The following is a 22,502-nucleotide window of genomic DNA, read 5'->3' on the forward strand; positions in this document are numbered from 1 at the left end:
AAGTAACTAGAAGAAATCTGCTTAAAAATCTTCGTTTTAATTTTTCATCTCGAGATATTATCTATGATGTTAAATTTCTTGATTGCGAATTAGATAGAAATGACACAAACCATTTGTATGGTCGCTATTATTATCAATATACTGGAGAATTTACAATAGAAACACTATTTTTATATACTCAAATAGCGGAAACAAAGAATATTAACATTACGAAGCTAAATATTGAGCAAAATGGATCAACGGGATCATGCATAAAAACAAAAAATAACAAATTATTTTGCAATTTTCATAAAGTCTGCAATTATAGAGATGATATCGTTTTGCTATCTAAACATTCAATTTCATTCCCAACACCTATACTAAAATTCGACTTAACTTCATTCTATTTTACAAATTTAAATGAAAATTTTGAAAATTTTTCTCAAAATAACGCAACACTGATCAAAGAAAAGTCAGTGTTATATTCGATTCATATGCGAGACAATAATTCATACAATACACTTCAACACGCACTTGCTCCTGCAATTTCCGGAAATATTTTCTACAATCTTACAGATAGAAGGACAATTGTAGTTTCTGATGCATTTCCAAACAATGTAGGACTAGAATCAGAGCTAAATATCGAATATAAATCCAAAAATAATTATTTATGTTTTAATGACGTTATTTTCTTTGATACAACAGATATTTTTGCCAATTTATCATTGTCATTCCAACATTATTCTCTACAAACACCAAAATCAATATTAATTTCAGAATCTTTGAATGAAAATTTGTTTAATATGGCGAAGACCATCCTTGAATTTTCTAAACCTAATATATCTGTTAAACTAATCAATGATACAACATCGTCTTGCTATAAAGAGCTAGCAAATGCTGAAATTTACGTTTCATTTCATCATAACAATTCATATCTGTTTCCTGCAATGACGAATGGACTTTTTATTCTCCTTATTATGCCAGGAGTGTATCCTCCATATGAACTTTATATAGATTATGTAAAGAAAACAAATATCTCGTTTGTAGAGTACTATCTAGAGAGTCCAGAGTATATTAACCCATCATTGATGCTAGAAGCAATAAATTTATCAGCAAATTTCTATAATTCTTCTGATGGGTCTCGATGTAATTACAGATATCTTCGTGTATTTGAGAATACACAAAAAATCGCCAATGCTTGTTAACTTTTATACTAAAATATGTTTGTTTGTACTTCAATTATTTAGAATTTTTTAAAATATGTTGGGGAATACAAGTTTCTCACCCTTAATTAAAGATAAATTATATACAAAAATCTCAAATATAATAATAATATGTAAGGATTATTAATAGCTTTATTTAAACGACCTCAATTAATTTATCTGTAAGAATTGCAGTTGATTCTGCTCTCTTCTTCTTCACGATAAAGATAACAACGACAATTATAATGATTGCAACTACAGCTAAACCAACAATTCCTCCAATGACAGCTTTCTGCTTCTTAGTTAATCCTTTCTTTTGTGCATCTGGATCAGGAACTGGTTCCTTTGTTGGTTCTGGGACAGGTGCATTAGTTGGGTCTGGAACTGGTTTTTCTGTTGGCTCTGGTGTTGGCTTATCTGTTGGCTCTGGAACTGGTGTTGGTGCTTCTGATGGTTGTTCTGTTGGCTCTGGAACTGGTGTTGGTGCTTCTGATGGTTGTTCTGTTGGTGCTTCTGATGGCTGTTCTTTTGGTTCAGGAACTGGTGTTGGTTCTTCTGTTGGTTCTGGAACTGGTGTTGGAGTTGATGGATCAAAATTGTATGGGAAAGCAGTGTCAGCGTTATCTTTTGTGAAAACTCCACCTTGCGTTGAGACAGTGACATCAATTTCTGGGAAGAAGAAGTCATCATTAGCTGGATCTTCTGCTAATTTATATGTAATTGTTGCTTGAGCAGGACTGAGAGCATCTTTTTTAGAAATTGACACAAGAAGGTTATTAGATGGATCTAAGTCACCCTCAAGTGGATCTGTATTGCCAAATGGTGCAACTGTGAGTTCTGCATTATCATTTTGCTTCTTATAATGGAAATTATGTTTTTGAGGGCCAAATACTTGGACAACATCAATATATCCAATGATCGAAGGCGATGCAACCATTCCTGTATAAAGAGTCTTCTCTCCAGATGACTTAGTAGTGACTCTTACACGGACTCCCGTATTCAATTTCATATATTCGGTTTCTTGCAAGACATAATATGATGGCTGGATGTAAGCAACTTGAATCTTGCATTCTTGCGAATTATCAGCGCACTGGAACATTGTTATCGGATGATGATTAAAATTGTATGGCTCTGCTAACTTAGCTGGGTACTTTGTTAGGATAAATAAGGGATTTGTTGTGGTTTGCTGCTCATCATTAAATTTCCAAGTATTATCTGTGTCCTGGTATGGATATTTAGTAGTAGCAATGAAATTCTTATCAGATGCGGTCATAATGTTTCCATAAACACAAAACTTAGATCCTGAAGTAATCGTAATAACTTCTGGATCGACTTTTGCAGTAGAATAATCGTAAAGATTATTCTGAGAAGAGCTGCACTCACTAAACGCAGTTTCATATTCGCTTGGTATTTCTTTGATCACCTTCGTTACCAATTTTTTGGAAAGACAGTTCACTAAAAGGAAGTGAATCATATAAAAAATGAACACAAATTTTATCTATTCAATTATCTAACCAACAGTTCAATTTTATAAATTCACTTTTTAATATTTTTAAATAGGCAATATGCACATTTCGTTTTGGAAACAGTACGAATAAATTTCGGTTTTGACAAATTGGTTTTATTTTCCAAACTGTTAAAAGGGTCCGAAAATTCTAAAATCCACAAATACTACTTGCTACTATCGTCATATTATTACATGTAAATATTTCAGAGTTTGAGTTTCAATACTTTTGGAAATAAGAATAGTTCTCAATTGCACTCTCATTTAGCTTAGCCTTGAATACGAAATTAGTTTTCATACATATTTATTTATCAATTTTTATCGGATGTATTGTAAACAGTAATTTTTTTTGAATGTACAGTAAGTTCAAAATGGAATTGAAATTTTAGCAGCAATACATTTATTTAATCACAAATTCTTATTTATTCTACTTGAATTTAAAAATTTTATGTTTTTTATTTAGTTAATCAAATCACATTGCATATATTATAAACTGATACTCGGAAAATTTGACTGGTTCTGCCGGTTTTTGCCTAATAATTGAATTGCGTTTTGGAGTTTATCTGAATTTTAATATAAAACGGTTCGCCGTGCTTTTTCCCAAATGTAGAGAAATTCCAAATTTATACAATATCATTTCTCATAATTTTAATCATAAAACCATTCACAACTGAGAGCATTTGATTCAATTTACAATATTGGAATAAAGTTGAAGCTTACTTTATCGCGCACTTGCTTTATTATTGTTATCCAAACTTTAAAGTTCAATCCTTTTGAAGTGGGAAAACACTTTATTTTTTGATTCTGATATTATTTTTTTCATTCTTCAACTTGAAGCTAATAAAATCTCAGCCATAATGATAAAAAGGATATTTATACAAATTTCAACAACAACAAGTAAATAAAATGTATCTAAGTGTATTCGTAAATGTTTCGCAATGGCCATCGATTACCATATCAAACAATAATAATATAATAAGATTTCAAATATTAATATGGAAAGAACCTCATTAAAATCAAGTTTTTGTTTGGCAAACAAATATTATTTGGTAAGTAAAGTCAAATCACATCTGCAATACTGAATGAAAGCATTTTAATATCGCAATTAAATCTCTACACAAAAATTATATTGACCAATTTACTGTACATTTCAACTGTGCATTTACCATTTGAATTCAATTTATATATCTGATTATCTAACAAAAATTTTGGCTGGATGCTATCTAATCAATTTTTGATTTTTTAATGTATACTTTTGTAAACGTAATTCATGGTTTTAATAATTTTAGAAGATATCCTATTACTGTGAATAGTTTTTAACGACATTTACTGAAATTGTAAAATATAATCAATCCAAAGAGAGATAAATCGAGTTAACATCCTATTATAAAGTATGGATCGTTATGTTCTGTTGTATTGCCCCAATGATGGCTTGCTTAATAAAATATATAGGGAGATATGATACTTGAAAACACCCTAGATTTTTTAATAAAATATGGTTAAAGAGTGATTTATAGCTTATCGCACATAGTCTTATACACTATTATATTAATCATTGAATATTTCAGTGAAAAAAAACTTCCAAATCTAATTCGACCAAAATTTCAAAAAATTATATCATAGCTAAAAGATATATTATCAGATTATATGAATAAAGAGAACATCTGATTATTATTTCATGAGAATAAACAAATATTTGATTATAATTGAATAAATTTTTTATTATTATCTTATTTAAATTCCATCAACCAATCCATCAGTAAGTATGTTGCTTTCTTCAGCCTTCTTATTTCTTCTTACAATAACAATGATAACGGCGACAATAATAATAACGACTACAGCGGCGGCAATTCCTCCGATCATCATTTTCTGCTTTTTAGTCAATCCTGTTTTCTGGTCATCCGGTTTTGGTTCATCTTTTTGCTGTTTAGTTGGTGTTGGTTTTTCTGGCTCTGGCTCTGGTGTTGGTTTTTCTGTAGGCTTTGGAGGTGGAGGAGCAGGGGTTGTTTGTGAACTAGATGATGGCTCTGGTCCTGGTTCTGGTGTTGTTGATTGTGAGCTTGATGATGGTGTTGGCTCTGGAACTGGTGTTTGAGAACTAGATGATGGTGTTGGCTCTGGTTCTGGTGTTGTTGATTGAGAACTAGATGATGGTGTTGGCTCTGGTACTGGTGTTTGAGAACTAGATGATGGTGTTGGTTCTGGTTCTGGTGTTTGTGAACTAGATGATGGTGTTGGTTCAGGAGCAACTGTTGTTGAAATAACTGAACTAGATGGTTCTGGTTCTGGTGTTTGAGAACTAGATGATGGAGTTGGTTCTGGCTCTGGTGCTACAGATGATGAAGATGTTGTTGGTTCTGGTTCTGGTGTTGGATCTCCTTCGTCAGGGTTAATTGGGAAAGGTGTATCAGCGTTATCCTTTGTGAAGATTCCGCCAACTGATGAAATTGTGATGTCGAGTTCTGGGAAGAAGTTTGTAGTAGCAGTTGTTTGTTCTGGTGTGTTATAAGCAATTGTAACAGATTGAGGAGTCATTGGATCACTTGAAGTTACAAGAGCAAACATTGAATATGAAATACTTAAGTTACCTTCTGTGCCTTCAATTTCGCCATCAGGAACAGTAACTAAATTAACATTTTCACTGCTCTTCTTATAGTGATAAGTGTGATTAAATTCGCCAAATACATGAAGTGAATCATGGAAGAAACCCGGTACATCCATTACCATTTTAGAGTGTAACTTTTTCTCATTATCTAATTTTGTAGAAATTCTGACACGATGAAGATCAGAAATTGTTATGCCATCCATTTCTCTAGAGGAAACGTAAGATGGGGCAATGTAAGCTACTTGGACCCGGCAAAAATCACTTTCTGAAACACATTGGAAAAGTGTGATTGGAAAACTATTGAATTCCGTAGGATGTTCATACTGAGCTGGTACCTTTGGAAGAATAAGTAATGGCCTTGTTGTTATTGTGCTTTCATTGTTGAAATTCCATGTTCCATCTTGATCCATGGATGGATATTTTGTGGTTGCAGTGAAATCTTTATCGGCAGCTACCATAACACTTCCATAGGCACAGAACTTCCATCCTGGCATTAGAGTGACAACTTTTTGTTTCACTATCATATTTGTGAAAGCATAGAGGTTATTCTTGGATGAACTGCAGTCATCAAACACACTTTCGTAATCGAGAGAATTATCATTTCTTACTCTCTTTCCTGATTTCTGTGAAAATGAGTCTACAAAAAGGAAATGCAACATCAAAAATGAATTATCAAAATAAAATATAATTTTAAAATTTCCACTAGATATTGTAACATAATACTATCATCTTATTTATTTACCAAGATGCTGTGAGTAAATAATTCAAAGAATAATGCCGGTTATGACATGACCACTTTATCAGCCATTTTATATTTCATGATTCTCTATTTTCTAAGTTATATCAGCTAGCATACAATCTGCTGTCAAATTTATGAACCATTCCGAAAGTACACAATTATCACAATTTTTTTGAATTTACGACTTTTTACATCATAATAAAAATATATTCCTTAATATATTTGCAATTCAAATTTAAACAATGTTGAAAAATCTATCTGCCAGACATGAAATTTGACATTTCAAACGAAATAAAGTCTTTATAATTATCACATTAGAAACAGGAGCAAAATTTCGTCGACGTTTGTTATTTTCCAATAGATTTTTTCATAAAAAATTTCTCACATCATGAAATCAAAATTTCGATCTACCAAATCATTTACCAATTGGATGCTGGTCGATGTGAACAACATTTTTGTGGTTAATGTATCAATTATAAAATTATTTTGGACAAATGGATAAATTATTAATAATTTGTTGAATGTCATATATACATTCAACTAACAAAGAACATATTTTATTACATTAAGAATGATTTTCGGTTAAAAAATATGAAGAAAAATATTAACATAAAAAAATCAAAATTCAATTGTTTATTACTTCCTAAGCTATAAGTGAATACGTTGTAAGCTGAATTTGAAGAAGATGATTGATCCAAAGGTAAAGATAAACAAAAATAATTGGAAGCAAAATAGAAAGAATAATTGACATCATTTTGGTATATTTAACATCATCTGATACTTGTTCTGCCTTAGTATTGAAGTCAGCATGACAAAGATTGTTTGATATTGTCGCATTTTCATAATAATCAATATCTTGATATTTTATTGGTGAGTATAATGCAAGCGATAATGTGGCGGCTTCATAATCATTAATTCTGCAATCTTTTATTAAAATATCATCTTTCTGGGAAAAATTACTGACAAAAACACCGTTTTCAAAGGTTATTGTTGAACTTATCTTTTCTATGAAATTATCCGTCAGATTTTGAAAGAATACACATGATTTGAAAGTAATTCTGCTATTTGAGAAAGAAAGAAGAGAATTATTGTCAAATGAGTTCATTATAAAGTTTAAATGGTGTAAATTGAACAATCCGTACAATACTTGTAAATTTCCTCCAAGAGATCCAAAATTATTTTCAAAACTTGAAAATTTAATATTGCTATGATGAGATTTACAGAAAATTATTGATCCTTTCCCATAAATAGTGTTTCTAGATATATTTACATTGTATATTTTGGATTCATCGGTGTTTAAATGGATTTCATCCATACTTAGGCAATTATTATGGTAGGATCCGGTAAATATTGATTGATTTATATTGCATAAACCCTCGTCGGAGCTATAATCTAAAAATATTGCTTGGCCAGAAAATGGAGTAAAACAAAACTTAAAAAGAGTTTCAGAAATCGAAGTACTATGAATAGAAGAGATGATTATTGCACCTCCACATCCATTTAACGATGAACAATAAATGAAGTAACTTGATTTTAGAATAAATTCTTGTGTTTTCTTCTTTAATATGATAGCACCACCACTAGCATATAAATTTGTACAGTTGTGAAAGCTTGAAACTAATATTTCAACTTTTCTTTGATCAAATATCATAAATGTTTCATTAATTTCGCGATTATTAATAACAAAGTATTCATTATCGTTAATTTTTAGAGGATCTCGTGATAATAAGCTTTCAGGCCGATTTTTTTCGAATGATGAAAGATTTTTTTCGTAATTATTCTGCGTATCATTTAAAGTCGTATGATTATATTCAAATCTCTTGAACCTACTTCGAAAATTGATTAAGTTTAAAGAAAGCAGCATTAACAAGAAATTTTCAATAAATTTTTTATCACTTTTTTAAATTTATTGCACTATTATATTCTACACAATCATATAATATCATTATAGATCATGGATCAAGAATATGATTACCCGAAATCACATAACTGATTTGAATTGAATTATCAAACTCAATACAGATAGAATCTAATGTGAATCATAACCAAATACACAAGCTATTAGCATACGTTATGTAATTTTAGCTAAATTTTGAAATTTAGGCTTCGAATTAAATTTAAATTGAATTTTAAGCTCACTTTAGTTAGAATCTATCTGTGCCTGTTTAAGTGCATCTCTATTTTGAATAAATTGTTGAATTCACCAAATGATAAAAGGTGACATGTAAAATGCCAAAACTCTTGAATATTGAGGAATTTAATAAATTTTTATCCGAATTTGCTGAAGAAAATGCACTCACATTTGCATTTCTTGCAACACCAGCAGGTGGCTTAATTTGTTCAAACGAATTTACAAATTCAAGAATGGTTGTCGAGGCTATTTCAACAGTATGGCAAACATTCCCAGATCCAAACTGGGAAAGAATCATGTTTGAATGGGAATCAGCTCTTTGTATCGTTATGAATTGCAATGAATACATTTTTGGTATAGAACAATCCGATCCAAATCCATCTACACTTGGCTTACTCAAACACAAAATTGCTGTTGCCAAAAACTTCATAATGAAAACATTATCCGAGGAATAAATTTGTTTGTCGTTAATTTTACAGTGAAGTATTTGAATTGTCTTACATTCTAATACTTTTTTGACATTACTGTACTTATTAAAATACTAAAAAAAATTCTATTATAAAATTTTTAATTTTTTAAAGGGAAATATTAAAGAAATATATTCATTACACCACAAACTTTATTCATATCATCATTTTCTTTGATTTTTTTATAGGATATATTATCCCATACAACAAAAACAATTAAATTTTACAATACAGCTCCTTTTTGAGAAAGGTACTCTGCGACCATTTTATTTTTAGCCAGAGCCAAAGGTGTTTCACCGTCATCGTTCTTTGCATTGATATCAAGTCCGGCTTTGAAGCAGAGTTTGATAATTTGTAGGTTTCCACCAAAAGCTGCTTGATGGAAGATCGTATTATTCCTATTTGCGGCTTTTTTCAGTGGAATTCTGCATCCTGATAACAAAAATTCGAAAATTTCGTAGTCACCAGCACCAGCAGCGACCCACAATGCTGTTCCTCCATCAATTGTAAGTGCACCGAGGTCAGCGCCTTTAGTTACAAGGAATTTCAGTACATCCATGTGTCCGTTTCCAGCTGCAATGTGGATAGCCGCAAAGCCCTCGTTGTCGCAATCATTTACATCTGCGCCACGGTCGATCAAAAGTCGAGCGCATTCGAGTTGATTATCAAATACAGCGCAAAGTAAAGGAGTATGGCCAACTTTGTTACGGGCATTAATATCAGCACCGAAATCAAGTAGAAGTTTAACGATATCGTACATGCCCCAGCCTGCAGCCCAATGTAATGGAGTAGATTCGTATTCTGCGTCGCTAACTTCGAGGTTTGATGGGTCATTACCGCATAAGATTCTAACTGCTTCAAGATTTCCGCTTTTAACAGCATCGATAACGTTCATATCGCTTAATAATTTTCCGCTTTGTCCTTTTTGAGCAAGTTTGAATAAATCACGTAGTTGGGAAATACGTAGTTCTGCCTTTTTAAGGGCACGTGATTTTTCTTGAGCGAGAGTTCCTTTTGTGAGACAATAAAAATCTTCTTTCATTCTTTGGTTTTCTTCTTTGAGGGCTCGTATTTGCTCGTTTAAGTATTCTATCTGCCTTTCCTTGTTTAAAATAAAACCTTGAAGTTGATTCGGGTCGACTTCTTCGAAAAGAGGAGCAATACAGTTAAAAGTCCTGAACGGAGATAATATCATTAATGCTTCTTCATAATTTATCGCACCTGCTTGAATATACTGTAATAATAAAACCGAATCTGGCCCTTGCACTTTATACACTTCATCTAGTAGTTTCGTAGCTTTTTCAACTGGTATAGGGTCTTCTGCTGCTTCAATTACTTCGCCGATGATTGTTAATGGCAAATGATAAAATAATTCATCAGCAAAGCAATCATCAAGGATTTGGCTCATTGCAACTTCATATCCTGAAACAGTTGCGCCTTCGTCAACTGCCCTCAAGCATCCAGTAATCAAACTTCGCGCCATTTATTTAAATTTCCTATCTTTTGTAAACTTATCAATTTTCCTTTCTATCAATACCTTGCATGAGAAAAAGGTGTATGAATGAAATTTGGATAAAAGATAGATTACCATTGAAGTACACAACTAAATTATCATATCCAAACTAACATCTTATTCAAAATGTTAAAATTATTTCAAAAGATCGATTGGAATCATTGATATTCAAATATGGATACGTGAAATCTATATTTTGGCTTAAGAGATGGCTTAATAGAGTTACTTGAACATCACTTATTAACAATATAGAATTGATAAAAATATTAAAGACAATTTTTCCATATAAAGCTATTATATACTCTAATATTTATAATTTTTGAACAGGGATTTTTTGTTTGAGCGTATCGCGGATTCTGGATAAATATTTAAGTTTAGAAAGCGTTTTTGCAGCTTCTGCAGCATTTAAAAGCTTTCCATCTTTGATCTCTAAGTCTGTTGCAAGCTGAGATGTCAAATCTTTCATCATTTTCTGGACTTTTTGAAGTAATTTGATTAACTCTTCAGCTTCAGTTGCCGAGTCCATTTCTTCATGGAATTCGAGAACTTCCATGAGAAAATCTTGTGGAACATCAGAAAGAACCTTCTCATTAAATAAATGAAGTAAATATTCGCCTCTTGAAACAGGGTTTCGTAATGTATGATATCCTTCATTGATGCAACCTGAAGCCTTAATACTCAATTCTTTCTCTTTCTCTGATTTGGAGTAAAATCTATCAGGATGTACTTTTCTCTGAAGAGATAAGTATGTTTTATCAAGCTTTTTGAGGTCAAATTGATATTGCTTTGGTTGGTTGAACAATTGAAAGAAATTTTCGCAGGTTGGTGCTTGGATCTTATGACATGATTCACAGAAAAGGCTATTTCTTGCAGTATTTAGACGATGATTACAATTCCAGCATGCAGAGCTGCATGTATGCTGAACGGCCGCTGCAAAAGCTTTTTTAATGTAATTGGCCGAAGGACTCAGCATCGAAAATTTTTGACACAGAATTGAACAAACATTAAAATTTTGGGGTTATCAACTGAAGAATATTAAATTTGAATCTATTTATTGAAAAATTTCGAGGTTATGCACAACTTTGTGCAAAACAGCAATTCCAATTTCAACAAGAATAAAGCTTAGAGAGATGACAATCTAGCCTATATAAGCTTAAGCAAAAATACTAATAATGATATAATCTATAAAGTTTATTTATTACTAATATGAAAAAATATTTGATAGAGTATAAATATTGTGTAAGTTATTTCTTTTGTTGGCGGTTCTTATCATATATGAACTTGATAACCAAAAAGACTAGACCAATGGCAGAAGGAGCAAGCCATAAGAGATTTCTCTTTCGTGGGATAGTTTTAACTAAGCGGATGATCCTAACTTGCATAGTATTTGTATTATATAATGAAAATTCTGCTGCAGTATCTCCTAAAATATTCAATGAGAATGTAGATTGAAGTTCTGGAATAAAACCTGTAGCAGTTCTTGCATTTTCTTGATGGGTTACAATATCAAAACTTTGATCGAATCTGAAACCATCGCTATTTGTTAATTCAAAATCAAAACTTGTATTCGAATTGAAATTAAACTTGCATTCATAATTGATGTCTTCAGCTACAAAGTTAGAGGATAAAACACTATCAGTTTCGTTATTTATTGTGATATTAAATTCAATATCATCATTTTTTTGAACTCCTGCTGAATTTAAATCGACAATAGAAACTGTCCAGTTTCCTTGAATGATTTTTCTAAGATCTTTTTCAGCAGCACGCGTGAATAGAGCTGTTAAGTTTAAAAAATTCATTTTTAAAAAATTGAAAAGTGACAAATTTATTTTGAAGGATACAAAGAGGGTTGATCAGAAAATAAATTGGAAAAAGAAATATTTAAAAAAAAAAAAAAAAAAAAAAGGTAGTGGGGCTTCCAGGCACTTCGTGCCTTCTAGCCCTGATGTTGATGTTTAGTATAAATGAAGTTTTTATTCGGAGGACTCTTCTTCTTCCTCCATTGCTTCTGGGAAGAAGCCTTCTTCTGGGTCGAAAACATTATATAATGTGTCGCTTTTCACAAATTATATATGTTTTCATGTTTTGTCACTTTTCTGTCACTTTTCAGGGAAAAACATTTTTATTATTATATATAAATGAATTTTACAAAACCACCGTTACCGTTCTTTGGAAATAAGAGTAGATGTAAAGATATTATATTGAGAGAACTTAAGAAACTACCGAATGGTCTAACATTTGTAGATTTGTTCGGTGGAAGTTTCTATATATCCCATTTGTGCCATATAATATTCCCAGACTCAAAGATTATATGCAATGACTTCGACAACTATATGGACCGTCTCAAACATATTCCAGACACAAACAATATATTGAAAGAGTTAAAAGAAAAGATTCAGATAGGTAAGATGGAACGTATACCATTAGATAACAAAAATATTGTGAGAGAGGTTTTGAAAAAAGCAGAATATATAGACTGGGATAGTATATCTGCTAGACTATTATATAGTGGTTCTATAAGAGTTCATGACATTGAAACACTTATGTCAAAAGTTTTATATCTTAACTATACAAATGTTTTCAAAGAGGACATAGAAAAATATATTGAGGGTATAGAGTTTGTGAGATGTCATTGGACAGATTTGTATGAAAAATATAAAGACAAGGAAAATGTTTTCTTTATAGTGGACCCGCCGTTCTATAACACATGGGATTTTCAATACCAAGTAGACTGGACTTTGAGAGACTCTTTAGAAACTTTAGACGTTTTACATAACCATCCTGCTTTTACTTTACATCCGATAAAAGTGGTTTGGAAACCGTTATGAGATGGTTAGAGGACATACATGACTATGAGTTTATATATGACAAGATAGAATATGAGAGAGGTCCTATAAACTGGAGAAAGTGTCACAATAAAGAAATTTTATTAGTAAGTAAATGTGGTTTGAAATAGGACTACTTGTTTTAGGTTTTTTCCATTGTGTCATTTATTTCTTTGACGTGGCAGAAAAGTACAGAGAATATGAAGATGAACCAATGCCTGCAAATGTTCAGTATATGTACTCGTAAGAGATATTTTTATCTAATATTAAATGGACGCACAGAACTTAGCGAATGCACAGCAACCTGGACAACCAAACCCAGAGAATATTCCAAATGAAGTTAGAATACAAACTGCAATGGCAAACTATGGTCAAGTGCCAACAGATGTACAAATGCAAACTGCCATGTCAAATGACGCTGCGTTAGGTTTGCCACCATGGTATGCAAATATGAGATGGAAAGAGTTTTATACAAACCCTGAAGTGGGATATAAACAACTTTATGCAGATGACGCGAACACAGGAGTTGACCCAGAATATGTTTTCTACCAGAGGAGAAACAGAATGTATGAGCTCCAGTTAAAGAATGCTATGGAACTCAACAGGAAACGTAAGAGACTAGGCGGACATTAGATTTTTACATATAGTAAATGGGTTTCTTCAGTAAGATAGGAAACTTCTTTCGAAATGTTGGAAGAGGTATATGGAATGGAATAAAAACCGTAGGAAGAGGAATTTGGAACGGTGTCAAAAATATTGGTAAAAGGGTAGGTCAGTTTGTTGGTTTATACCTAAAGACCCTGAACCAGAAGAACAAGCTCCTGTTATACAACAGCCTGAACCTGCACCACAGTCTAGTTGGCAACCAAATCCAACACCTCAACCGTATTAAAAAATTATATTTTTACCGTTCGATAGTAGTTGTATATGAAACTAAGTTCTAAGTAAAACGCATGGTATAATGGAATTATTCTTTTTCTTCCATCTGTAGTAAACCATACTTGAAAGTCTGAAATACTTCCACTTGGTGGTTCGTATAACTTTGTAGGTTTTTCGTAAAAGTCATTTGCCAAGCATAAGAAAGAGTTTTGGGCGCCAGAAAATGAAGCATGAACAATAATAGCAGCTGGGTCGAAAACATCTTTAAATAAATATGGTTCATCTCTTGCATATCGACTGTAAATATTTGCTAAAGGAAGTTCGACTTTCTGATTTAACATTCTTTGCAAATAATACCATGACATTGCAGTGAATTCTGTATATATTTGTTCGTCTTTATTTGGATTGTTTTCGTAGATTTGAAATGACACTTGTGAATTTTGTTTGTCATATACAATTCTCACATAAAGTGTGCTCTCGGTATTTGCATATTCATCAGCATATTTTGCATAACATGAATTTATTTTATCTTCTATATTTTTTAACGCAGTCTGTAGAGAAGATGAAAGGTCAACTTGTATTAGCTCAATTTCTTCCCACATTTTTCGTTTCCCTTCAGATATATAATCTATATGAAACCTTACAATAAATGGAAAACTTTTATCTTCTACAGACACAAACTTCATTCTACGAAAGCCAATAGCTTTTGTGACAGATGGGTCTCTTAGCCATCTTAATGGGTAGTCAAAACGATAGCCTTCATGCTTTACGGTCTCTGTCTCAAACTTTTGACCGACATTAGTAAAAAGTTCATCTAATGGTTTAGTTGTAGCAACTCTTGAATTTTCTTTTTCTATTGGAAGCATATTTTATCTAGAATAAAAATGTCAAATGAAACAGCGTCTATGAGAGAAATACAACACAACCGACAACTCATTGTGCAAGCTCTAAATAAGAACACAACAAACTTTTCAAACTATTCTAAGATATCTGAGTCATTGAAAGAAGGAAACTTAAAACTGACATTAAACCCAATGACAGATGAGTTTCTGTTTCAAGACAATAAGAACCATACTGTCTGTATAAATCCAACAAAAGGAACTTTAAACGAGAAACCTATAAATGAACTTCTTTTGAAAGCAGATGTTGACAACAAAGCTGACAAAGAATATGTAGACGATGCAATAGCAAAAGAAGAAGAAAGAGCTAACAATGCTTATGCAACAAAAGAACATACTCATCCTGAACTAGCAGACAAAACATATGTTGACAATAAAATGTCAAGTGAAGTGACAAGAGCTGAAAACGAATATTCTAAAAAGACTCATACACATTCTATATCTGAAATAACAGACTTACAAGAAACCTTAAACAGTAAAAGTGCCGTTGGACATACACATACATCTTCTGAAATAACAGACTTAAACGTTAGCCTTGAAAAGAAGGCAGATTAGGAATATGTTAACGAAATATACCAAAGTTTGATAGGAACAACGAAAAATATTGAAACTATTGTTGGTGACTTTTCTATCTATGAAGAAAACAAATATTTTAGATGGGAGTTTGTACACTCCTTAAAAAATGGTACACGGTGTAAACTCATTCCGAAAAATAACAATGAAATGTATGTAGGCTATATAAAGAATGATGGTACACAAGTTAAAGTTCCATTAGACAACAACTGCTACTTAAACTTATATGGAGACGAACAAAAGAAATATTTCCGAGTTTATGAAATGGCAGATATGACATTGCCTGACCCAGCTCCAGCACCATATTATTATGACTATGGTGTTGACGCACGTGTAGACCCAAAAAAGCAAACATTATATTTAGAATATTATAGATATAAAAGATATAATGCAATAGAAAAAACGAGAATAGTATACTATTATGAAGATGACAGAAATAAATATTATAGTCAAGATTGTACATACCCTGAAAACATAAGATTATATTATAAAAATATTCTGACACAAACCAGAAGAAACCTGAAATAGTTGCACTATATTTTAAGTTCAAAAGAGACAATCCTATAATGTCTCATATGTTTGATTTAATGAACCCAGTAGGTTCTTTATACATCTATGGAAGCAAGAGGTCCTCAAGTAATGTTTGGTGTTGGTGCATGGGAACAAATAGTCGACAGGTTTTTGTATTGTGCAAACTCTTCAAAGGAAACAGGTGGAAGTAAAACGATTTCAGGTGAAAATTTACCTGCACACAGTCACTACATAGATTTAAGTACATCTCAAGCAGGTTGGCATAAGCATAAATTTTGGGATTGGTCAGCAATGAAAAAAGGTAAAGGATATGATGTTAAAGACGACGTTCAGTTTGCTATAAATTGTTTCTGGGGTGACACTCAGGGAGATGGAAACCATACACATCGCGTTTCGGGATATACGCAAACAACGGGACAAAGTAAAGAATACATGCCACCTTACATGACAGTTTACGCATGGTATAGAATTGCTTAGTCGTCATTTTCAACTTCTTTAGCATATTCGTCAGGAGTTGTCTTATATTTGTTAGGAACTGTCTTTGAAAGTATACCACCTTGAACTTTGACAAGTTTGAAACGAGGTCTGACAATAGTAGTTTTATCTTCTGCTTGCAGTCTGTACATTTTGCCATGTTTGCCTAAAACTTCATAATATTCTCTTGTATACTTTCTTCTATTTTTACGAACACGAATGTGAGTACCTGTCGAGTTCCCATTGTTGTCATAGTCAATAGTATTTTCATATGGGTCGCGTTTAGGTATTTCTATTTTTACTTTGTCACCTTTCTTAAGTTTGAAGCCCGGCATTCTTTCTTGTTTGTCTCTTTTGACTAAATTATTAAATATATAGTCTTTCTCTAAGTCAGGGTTGTTTTTCATTTCTTCGGGGGAGTGGTTTCCCAAACCTTTTTGTTTACGGCTATTGTAAATATTTAAAACTTGTCTCATCTTTGCCATGGAGAAGTGTCTATATTTGTCGTCATATGACATTTCATTTGCTTCACCACCTTGTGGTTGGTTTAAGTCTCTTAACATTTTTATACAACCGTCAATGACACCAAGAGCAGAATGGTTTTGGTCGACAATGAAATATTGGTTTACATTTTTTGAACGCAGATAGTTTTTTACATCATCTGATTTGAAAGAACTTTCATAGTCAGATGTCAGTTTTGTTGGATGGTATTTGTCAACGAATATTGTCAAAAGCAGTTTTCACATCTAAAATATTTTTGGACCATAATGGTATGGCTTCACAGTATCTTGTGTTTTGACCGACAAATATTAGCCAGTATGGTGGTCCATCTTCTCTATACTCGGAATGTTTTCCAAGATATCCATAAACAAGCATTTGGTGTTGAACTAAAGATTTTTATCATGAGTGCTTTTTTGTTGCCTTAGAAACATAGGGGTCCTTGTTTGGATTCGTCATTTTACCCCATAAGAAATGGGTTTATTTGGCGCATTAGCAGGAGTTGCATCCAGATTTTTGCCCGCAGTTGGAACAATAGCCAGAGGTGTATTTGGAGTTGGAAGGAAGATTTTGAGTACATTAGGTATACTTAAAGAGAAAGCACAACCTATTATACAAACTGTACAGAAAGGTTGGGATGTAGCACGAGATGCAGCAAATCTTATTCCAAATCCTGAAACAAGAGGAAAAGTTCAAGGATGGATGGACAATGTAGGAAGACAAGCAGGAAACTAATTATAACAAAGCAAATGACTACTATAACCAAGCAGGACACTATATGGACCAAGGTGAAAGATTCTTTAACAGAGGATATAACCATGCACAACAGTGGGTAAACAATAACCAACCTCAACCGCCTCAAACGGGGTGAAGTAGTTTTTTATTGAGATGAATGAACAATACAGCATTGAGACAAATGGGTTCAAGATGGATTTGTCGGCTTCCAGCAGTTACACAACGTGTTTGTCAAGTTTCTTCCTATACCTCAGGAAGTTTTTAGACCGACTTAAAAAACCTAAACAACCAGTTGAAAACAAACCAAACTAAAATTTTTTACTGAGATGAAATGACCGAAGAAGTTGAAACGGTAGATTTGACACCACAAACAAAAAGTTCAGAACCATTGTCAAAACCTGTCAAAGAACTTACAGATGAAGAGAAAAATTCAATAATAGAAAGTGCCAGGTCTGGAAATACAAACCCTAACTATAAAGTCACTTTTCATAGAAATGGAACGGCTAGTATCTCAAAAAAGAAACAGACTCTCACAAATAAAATATTGAAGTCTGAAGGAGCTTTCGAGACAACAGATGGAAAGTTTACTTCACTGACCAACAGTTCATTATAGAACATCTCATTGACTTAGAGTCAAAATATTCTAAACTTTACAACAAACACAAAAAGTTGAAAGGAAAACAAAAACAAATGGCATATGATATTTATGAAGATGTTGACGACACAACTGTTCCTGCAGGTGAGGTAAAGTCAGAGGAACCGAAAAGTGACGAAAAAACCGATAGAAAGAAGAGAAACCAAAAACTGAAGATAAACCAAAACCAAAGTTTAGTTTCCAAACTAAACCAAGTCAACCTTCATTAGCTGGTATGGGTTGGCGTCAAAGACTTATGGCAGCAGGCGGTTATGTTTAAGTAAAGAAAAAAACATTTTTTTATTTTTATAAAAATGCCCCCATATAGAATGGATAGAAAATCTGCTAGAATAAAAGCAGAGTTGCAAAGATATGGTTGGAGAGTTTCGAAGAATTTTAAATATAGGAAGGGAAGACCCATAAAAGTCTATGACAAACTGGCTGGTCTTCGCTACGAAATGGATTTGGAAACAGCACGTGCAAATTATCCAAACAGACTAGAGAGGTTAGAAGAAGAACGTCTTATGGACATGCCTTTCGATGTTAGTGAACCTCAAGTTGAAGGACACGACGGCTTTGCCAGATTCTACTGGAAACATGACGAACAATTGCATCCTTTGAGAAGGAAAAAAGGTAGTGCAGAGGATGGTCATGCTCCATGGAAAGAACAAGATATGCATATGAAAAGTATCGTGAAGTTAGAAGTCAAATTACATCTGGTCGAACCTTTACAGTAAACTTTGACGAAGGAAAGAACAAAGAAGGCTTCATGGGTGTACTTGCTGCATACAAGACGGAAATAAGAAAGGATACAATCTCAGATTGACCATAACGGATTTGGATGGTCACATTTACTATGCAAATGGCAATGAACAAACAGCTGCAAAACTTCTTGACGCTTTCAAGACTACAAAGAGAGAACAAATGGTTGACTCCGACTCAGACATTTTGAATGCAATTGAAGGAATTGCAAGTGTCAAGTTCGAATGGTACCAACCTAACCCTCAAGCAGTCAGACAACATGCTGGATACTTCCCGTTCATAAATAAGTCTGACATTGACTTGACAAGGTATGGAATTTACAATTCAATTGAAACAATTGTCAATGAACCTTGTATTCTTACATGTCTCAGGAACTCTGGTCTTGTTACAGATGAGAAGATGAAGTATCTTGAGTCATGTGTGAAGACAAGGTACATTCTCAGAGGTCAATTGGCAAAAATTGCACCGTTGGCAAATGTCAATATCCGAGTCAACATACCTACAGCTAAAGGTTCTTCACATGACGACTATGTTGTTGAGTTCAATTTACCATGGTTGAAGATTGCAATTGTCCACAACCACTTCATGTTGAACGAAAGTCTTACAAACCCATTGTTCGGAAAAGGCAAGTGCAACATTGTCAGAGCTGTAAACATTCTTTTCGAGAAAGGTTTGTTGGAACCAATTCCAGATGACAAGCTGACAGAAACTTTTGTACCAAAAGACGAAACAAACTTTTCACTGTTAGCAAGACCAAAAGTTGTTCCAGACAAAGTTCTAGTACAAAAGAAGTACACAATTCCAAAGGAGTTGGATTGTTCGGATACCAACCTGAACCAGAAGAACTTCCAATGAGGTTGCAAGAACTTCAAGATGCTATAAACAAACTTCCATTGAGACATCCAATTGACGTCAAATTGTATTGGAGAGCATCTGAGTTAGGTCAGAAGGTTTTATATGAAACAGGTTGCTTCGACGATGTTTATGAGATAACAGGAGAAGTTTCTCAGAAGATAAGAGACTCACTTGAATTTCCACAAACTGGACCAATTGGTTGCGACAAGTTCGACTCAAACGAAAAGATATACTATGTCGACCTTAACGCTGCATACATGAGGTTTGTCCAATATATTCCGACTGGAATTCCAAACGAAGATGGTGAGTTCCCGGGAAGGAACTATACAGTTGGAAAAGTCATACAACAACTGTATGATATTAGGAAAGCTTCAAACCCCAAACTTGCAATGACACTCAAATTGCTTATGAATTCGACATGGGGATATTCCATTAAAAAACCTCAAGAGATGAAGAGTAAACATTATGAGAAGGTCGACAACTTTGTTGAAAGGTTTTCTCCTTTTGTTTTGAAGTACGAATTCACTCAAGGTCAAAGTGGCTTAGTAACCACATTAAAACCTATTGTCGAACATTGGTCTTACCCTCAGTTCGCAAAGGCAGTCCTTGACAACTACAACAAATTCTTCTCCGAAGTCAAATCCAAAGTGAAGGTTTACTATGAGAACATTGACGCACTCATGACGAACGAAGAAGGGTACAACAAACTCATTGAAATGGGAATGGTCGGTGAGAAGATGGGCTGTTTTAAATTGGACAAAATTTTCACCGAAGTTCATGTCCTCTCCAAGCGTAAGTACTGGGGCATACTTGAAGACGGCACAGAAATAAAACATTGCATGAAATAAAAAATTTTTATTCGAATTTGAATTAAAATGTGGGAATTCTTGGGAACGGGAAAGGCTTATTTACTTGAGGAACAGGTAAAGGTGGTGGAGGTGGAGGTGGTGGCAACCAGTCCATTTTATATTCCTTCCTAGCTAATTTCCGTTTAATTTCATGGTCGCCCTCGGAGTCTTTGAATCGGACAGGTCGAGTTACACCATTCTTGGTCTCAAACTCATATATAACCTGTTTGTCTGTATTTTCGTCGACTATGGCACGAGACACGAACATTGACCAAACGGACAAAAAGTGTCATTTCGGATGGTCACGCAGCCAATCGCATTCGAGCACTTCGAAGAAGCCTTACGTTCCAAGGGAGAGGGTGTCTGGTGCAAGGCAGAGGTCATGAAACTCTACGAGCAGTACATCCTCAATGCCTGGGAGGACAAATCGTCCTTGGATTGGCAATTCTACCAACTCCTCTGGGACGACCTCCTACGCAACTGGGATAACGAAAGAGCCCAATTCAAAGGTAGGGAACTAATTTTGCAAATTACCCTTAATTTAACATACTTATCCAAATAAACACCTAAATTTACTTGGGGTTTCCCCCTAAAATAAAATTTTTTTACTCTTAGAACCACTCGAGGTTCTCCTTACGGTTGTTGAGCTTGTCACCGTCAATGTGTCTGACCCTCGTCTTCTTGTCTGGATTTGGAACCCATTGAATTGCGACAAGCTTGCCCATGGAGATTGAACCGCGATTCCGAAGGTTAAGGTTCAAGTGTCCCAAGTTGTTGAGGACTGGGGTAAGAACCTTGCCTGTCTCCTTGTTGCGGATTTGGTATGGGTAGGGTTGGGAAATTTCGTAAGCGTCATCGGCAACAAGGGTTGCCCATGTAGCGGCTTCAGGAACTTCTTCTTCTTCCTCTTCTTCCTCTTCTTCCTCTTCTTCCTCTTCTTTGATAATACCTTCGGCAATTCTGTGTTCACGAAGTACGGTGTTGCATGTTCTGTCCTTTCCGAGTACCTTCCAGATGGCGTCTATCTCTTCGAAGAAACGGTAGATGAGTCTGGCAAGGTCTCGGTTCTCTCTCGCGTAAATGCGCAAGGTTTCCGTGAAATCGTTCAGGCGTTTCTCATTGGAAGCTTGGTTCATGAGGACATCGGCTTTGAGATTGGTCATCTCTGTCATAAGACTACTTTGGAGAGTCTTAATGGTGTTTGTCAGATGAACTTTCAATTGGGCAATTTGAATTTGAACTGGGCGCTTGTCTGGCAACCATGAAAGGACATCTGCTATTGTGTTCGGCTTCGGTGCTTGTTCGGACATCGAAAAAATGAAGTGGTTTGAGAATGGCGGTAGTTAGTATACATATCAAGTGTACTGTGGCACTGCGTTCCACCTTACCCATTATATGTGAATTTGACACTTTACGAAACCGTTAACGTATATTTTACAACACAAACGACAACACTAACTTAACCTTAAATATTTACAAAGCCACCAACCACTTCACCTCACTAATGTAAAAATAAACGTTCTCACTTACAAAAGTATTGCAACTCCTCCCATTGCTGTGCTTCACATAACAGCTCATAATCTTCTGACTCACTTTCTTCTTCATATAGGTCAAAATCACTGTCAAAATAAATGTTAGTAAGTTTTGACAAAGCTAATGAAACACGTTTACCGTTTGTATCGTATGCTTGTATAAACTTTCCATTCTTCATTCCTTCATAAACGCTCAAACTAACTTTACCCTTTCTCCCTCGTATCTGATAGAATGTATTTTCACGAGGAACGAAGAACAAATTCTTGAACTCATGACCGTTGTAGTTTGTTATCTCAATAGTTTTCGTCATTTACAT

The 22,502-nt window shown here is 33.9% G+C and overlaps 16 protein-coding genes and 2 pseudogenes across 18 annotated transcripts, besides 1 other annotated feature; 8 read left to right on the top strand and 10 right to left on the bottom strand.

Annotated features, from left to right (window-relative positions):
* Positions 1-473: 473 nt before the first annotated feature.
* On the top strand, positions 474-1,184 carry TVAGG3_0408770 (uncharacterized protein; the record flags this gene model as incomplete). Its single annotated transcript, XM_001301042.1, has 1 exon — positions 474-1,184. The coding sequence occupies one exon, from the start codon at positions 474-476 to the stop codon at positions 1,182-1,184; it is 711 nt and encodes a 236-aa protein (XP_001301043.1).
* Positions 1,185-1,325: 141 nt separating this feature from the next.
* On the bottom strand, positions 1,326-2,657 carry TVAGG3_0408780 (glycoprotein 38 family; the record flags this gene model as incomplete). The annotated part of the gene is made up of 1 exon (XM_001301041.1): positions 1,339-2,655. The coding sequence occupies one exon, from the start codon at positions 2,653-2,655 to the stop codon at positions 1,339-1,341; it is 1,317 nt and encodes a 438-aa protein (XP_001301042.1).
* A 1,762-nt stretch (positions 2,658-4,419) lies between these two features.
* Positions 4,420-5,949, bottom strand: TVAGG3_0408790 (glycoprotein 38 family; the record flags this gene model as incomplete). Its single annotated transcript, XM_001301040.1, has 1 exon — positions 4,420-5,949. One exon carries the CDS (start codon positions 5,947-5,949, stop codon positions 4,420-4,422), a length of 1,530 nt encoding a protein of 509 aa, XP_001301041.1.
* A 2,309-nt stretch (positions 5,950-8,258) lies between these two features.
* TVAGG3_0408800 (dynein light chain 2a, cytoplasmic domain-containing protein) lies at positions 8,259-8,615 on the top strand (the record flags this gene model as incomplete). The annotated part of the gene is made up of 1 exon (XM_001301039.1): positions 8,259-8,615. One exon carries the CDS (start codon positions 8,259-8,261, stop codon positions 8,613-8,615), a length of 357 nt encoding a protein of 118 aa, XP_001301040.1.
* Positions 8,616-8,750: 135 nt separating this feature from the next.
* TVAGG3_0408810 (spectrin binding) lies at positions 8,751-10,149 on the bottom strand (the record flags this gene model as incomplete). The annotated part of the gene is made up of 1 exon (XM_001301038.1): positions 8,851-10,110. The coding sequence occupies one exon, from the start codon at positions 10,108-10,110 to the stop codon at positions 8,851-8,853; it is 1,260 nt and encodes a 419-aa protein (XP_001301039.1).
* A 269-nt stretch (positions 10,150-10,418) lies between these two features.
* Positions 10,419-11,115, bottom strand: TVAGG3_0408820 (protein maturation by iron-sulfur cluster transfer; the record flags this gene model as incomplete). Its single annotated transcript, XM_001301037.1, has 1 exon — positions 10,451-11,113. The coding sequence occupies one exon, from the start codon at positions 11,111-11,113 to the stop codon at positions 10,451-10,453; it is 663 nt and encodes a 220-aa protein (XP_001301038.1).
* A 236-nt stretch (positions 11,116-11,351) lies between these two features.
* On the bottom strand, positions 11,352-11,939 carry TVAGG3_0408830 (uncharacterized protein; the record flags this gene model as incomplete). Its single annotated transcript, XM_001301036.1, has 1 exon — positions 11,385-11,939. One exon carries the CDS (start codon positions 11,937-11,939, stop codon positions 11,385-11,387), a length of 555 nt encoding a protein of 184 aa, XP_001301037.1.
* A 1,296-nt stretch (positions 11,940-13,235) lies between these two features.
* TVAGG3_0408840 (uncharacterized protein) lies at positions 13,236-13,598 on the top strand (the record flags this gene model as incomplete). The annotated part of the gene is made up of 1 exon (XM_001301035.1): positions 13,236-13,598. The coding sequence occupies one exon, from the start codon at positions 13,236-13,238 to the stop codon at positions 13,596-13,598; it is 363 nt and encodes a 120-aa protein (XP_001301036.1).
* A 263-nt stretch (positions 13,599-13,861) lies between these two features.
* TVAGG3_0408850 (uncharacterized protein) lies at positions 13,862-14,710 on the bottom strand (the record flags this gene model as incomplete). Its single annotated transcript, XM_001301034.2, has 1 exon — positions 13,862-14,710. The coding sequence occupies one exon, from the start codon at positions 14,708-14,710 to the stop codon at positions 13,862-13,864; it is 849 nt and encodes a 282-aa protein (XP_001301035.2).
* Positions 14,711-14,728: 18 nt separating this feature from the next.
* On the top strand, positions 14,729-15,298 carry TVAGG3_0408870 (phage tail repeat-like family; the record flags this gene model as incomplete). Its single annotated transcript, XM_051233015.1, has 1 exon — positions 14,729-15,298. The coding sequence occupies one exon, from the start codon at positions 14,729-14,731 to the stop codon at positions 15,296-15,298; it is 570 nt and encodes a 189-aa protein (XP_051102745.1).
* Positions 14,729-22,502: part of a mobile genetic element that runs on past the window's edge.
* Positions 15,467-16,038, top strand: TVAGG3_0408890 (annotated as a pseudogene). The gene has a single exon. A coding segment is annotated over exon 1 (572 nt).
* On the bottom strand, positions 16,321-16,884 carry TVAGG3_0408900 (uncharacterized protein; the record flags this gene model as incomplete). The annotated part of the gene is made up of 1 exon (XM_051233016.1): positions 16,321-16,884. One exon carries the CDS (start codon positions 16,882-16,884, stop codon positions 16,321-16,323), a length of 564 nt encoding a protein of 187 aa, XP_051102746.1.
* Positions 18,518-20,134, top strand: TVAGG3_0408910 (annotated as a pseudogene). Its single transcript has one exon. A coding segment is annotated over exon 1 (1,617 nt).
* Positions 20,213-20,653, top strand: TVAGG3_0408920 (DNA/RNA polymerases family; the record flags this gene model as incomplete). The annotated part of the gene is made up of 1 exon (XM_051233017.1): positions 20,213-20,653. The coding sequence occupies one exon, from the start codon at positions 20,213-20,215 to the stop codon at positions 20,651-20,653; it is 441 nt and encodes a 146-aa protein (XP_051102747.1).
* Positions 20,676-20,921, bottom strand: TVAGG3_0408930 (uncharacterized protein; the record flags this gene model as incomplete). The annotated part of the gene is made up of 1 exon (XM_051233018.1): positions 20,676-20,921. One exon carries the CDS (start codon positions 20,919-20,921, stop codon positions 20,676-20,678), a length of 246 nt encoding a protein of 81 aa, XP_051102748.1.
* On the top strand, positions 20,952-21,215 carry TVAGG3_0408940 (uncharacterized protein; the record flags this gene model as incomplete). Its single annotated transcript, XM_051233019.1, has 1 exon — positions 20,952-21,215. The coding sequence occupies one exon, from the start codon at positions 20,952-20,954 to the stop codon at positions 21,213-21,215; it is 264 nt and encodes an 87-aa protein (XP_051102749.1).
* Positions 21,265-21,963, bottom strand: TVAGG3_0408950 (HNH endonuclease family; the record flags this gene model as incomplete). The annotated part of the gene is made up of 1 exon (XM_051233020.1): positions 21,265-21,963. One exon carries the CDS (start codon positions 21,961-21,963, stop codon positions 21,265-21,267), a length of 699 nt encoding a protein of 232 aa, XP_051102750.1.
* On the bottom strand, positions 22,176-22,496 carry TVAGG3_0408960 (uncharacterized protein; the record flags this gene model as incomplete). The annotated part of the gene is made up of 1 exon (XM_001287623.1): positions 22,176-22,496. One exon carries the CDS (start codon positions 22,494-22,496, stop codon positions 22,176-22,178), a length of 321 nt encoding a protein of 106 aa, XP_001287624.1.

Source organism: Trichomonas vaginalis, chromosome V (assembly GCF_026262505.1).
Source record: "Trichomonas vaginalis G3 chromosome V, whole genome shotgun sequence".
Taxonomy (NCBI): Eukaryota; Parabasalia; order Trichomonadida; family Trichomonadidae; genus Trichomonas; species Trichomonas vaginalis.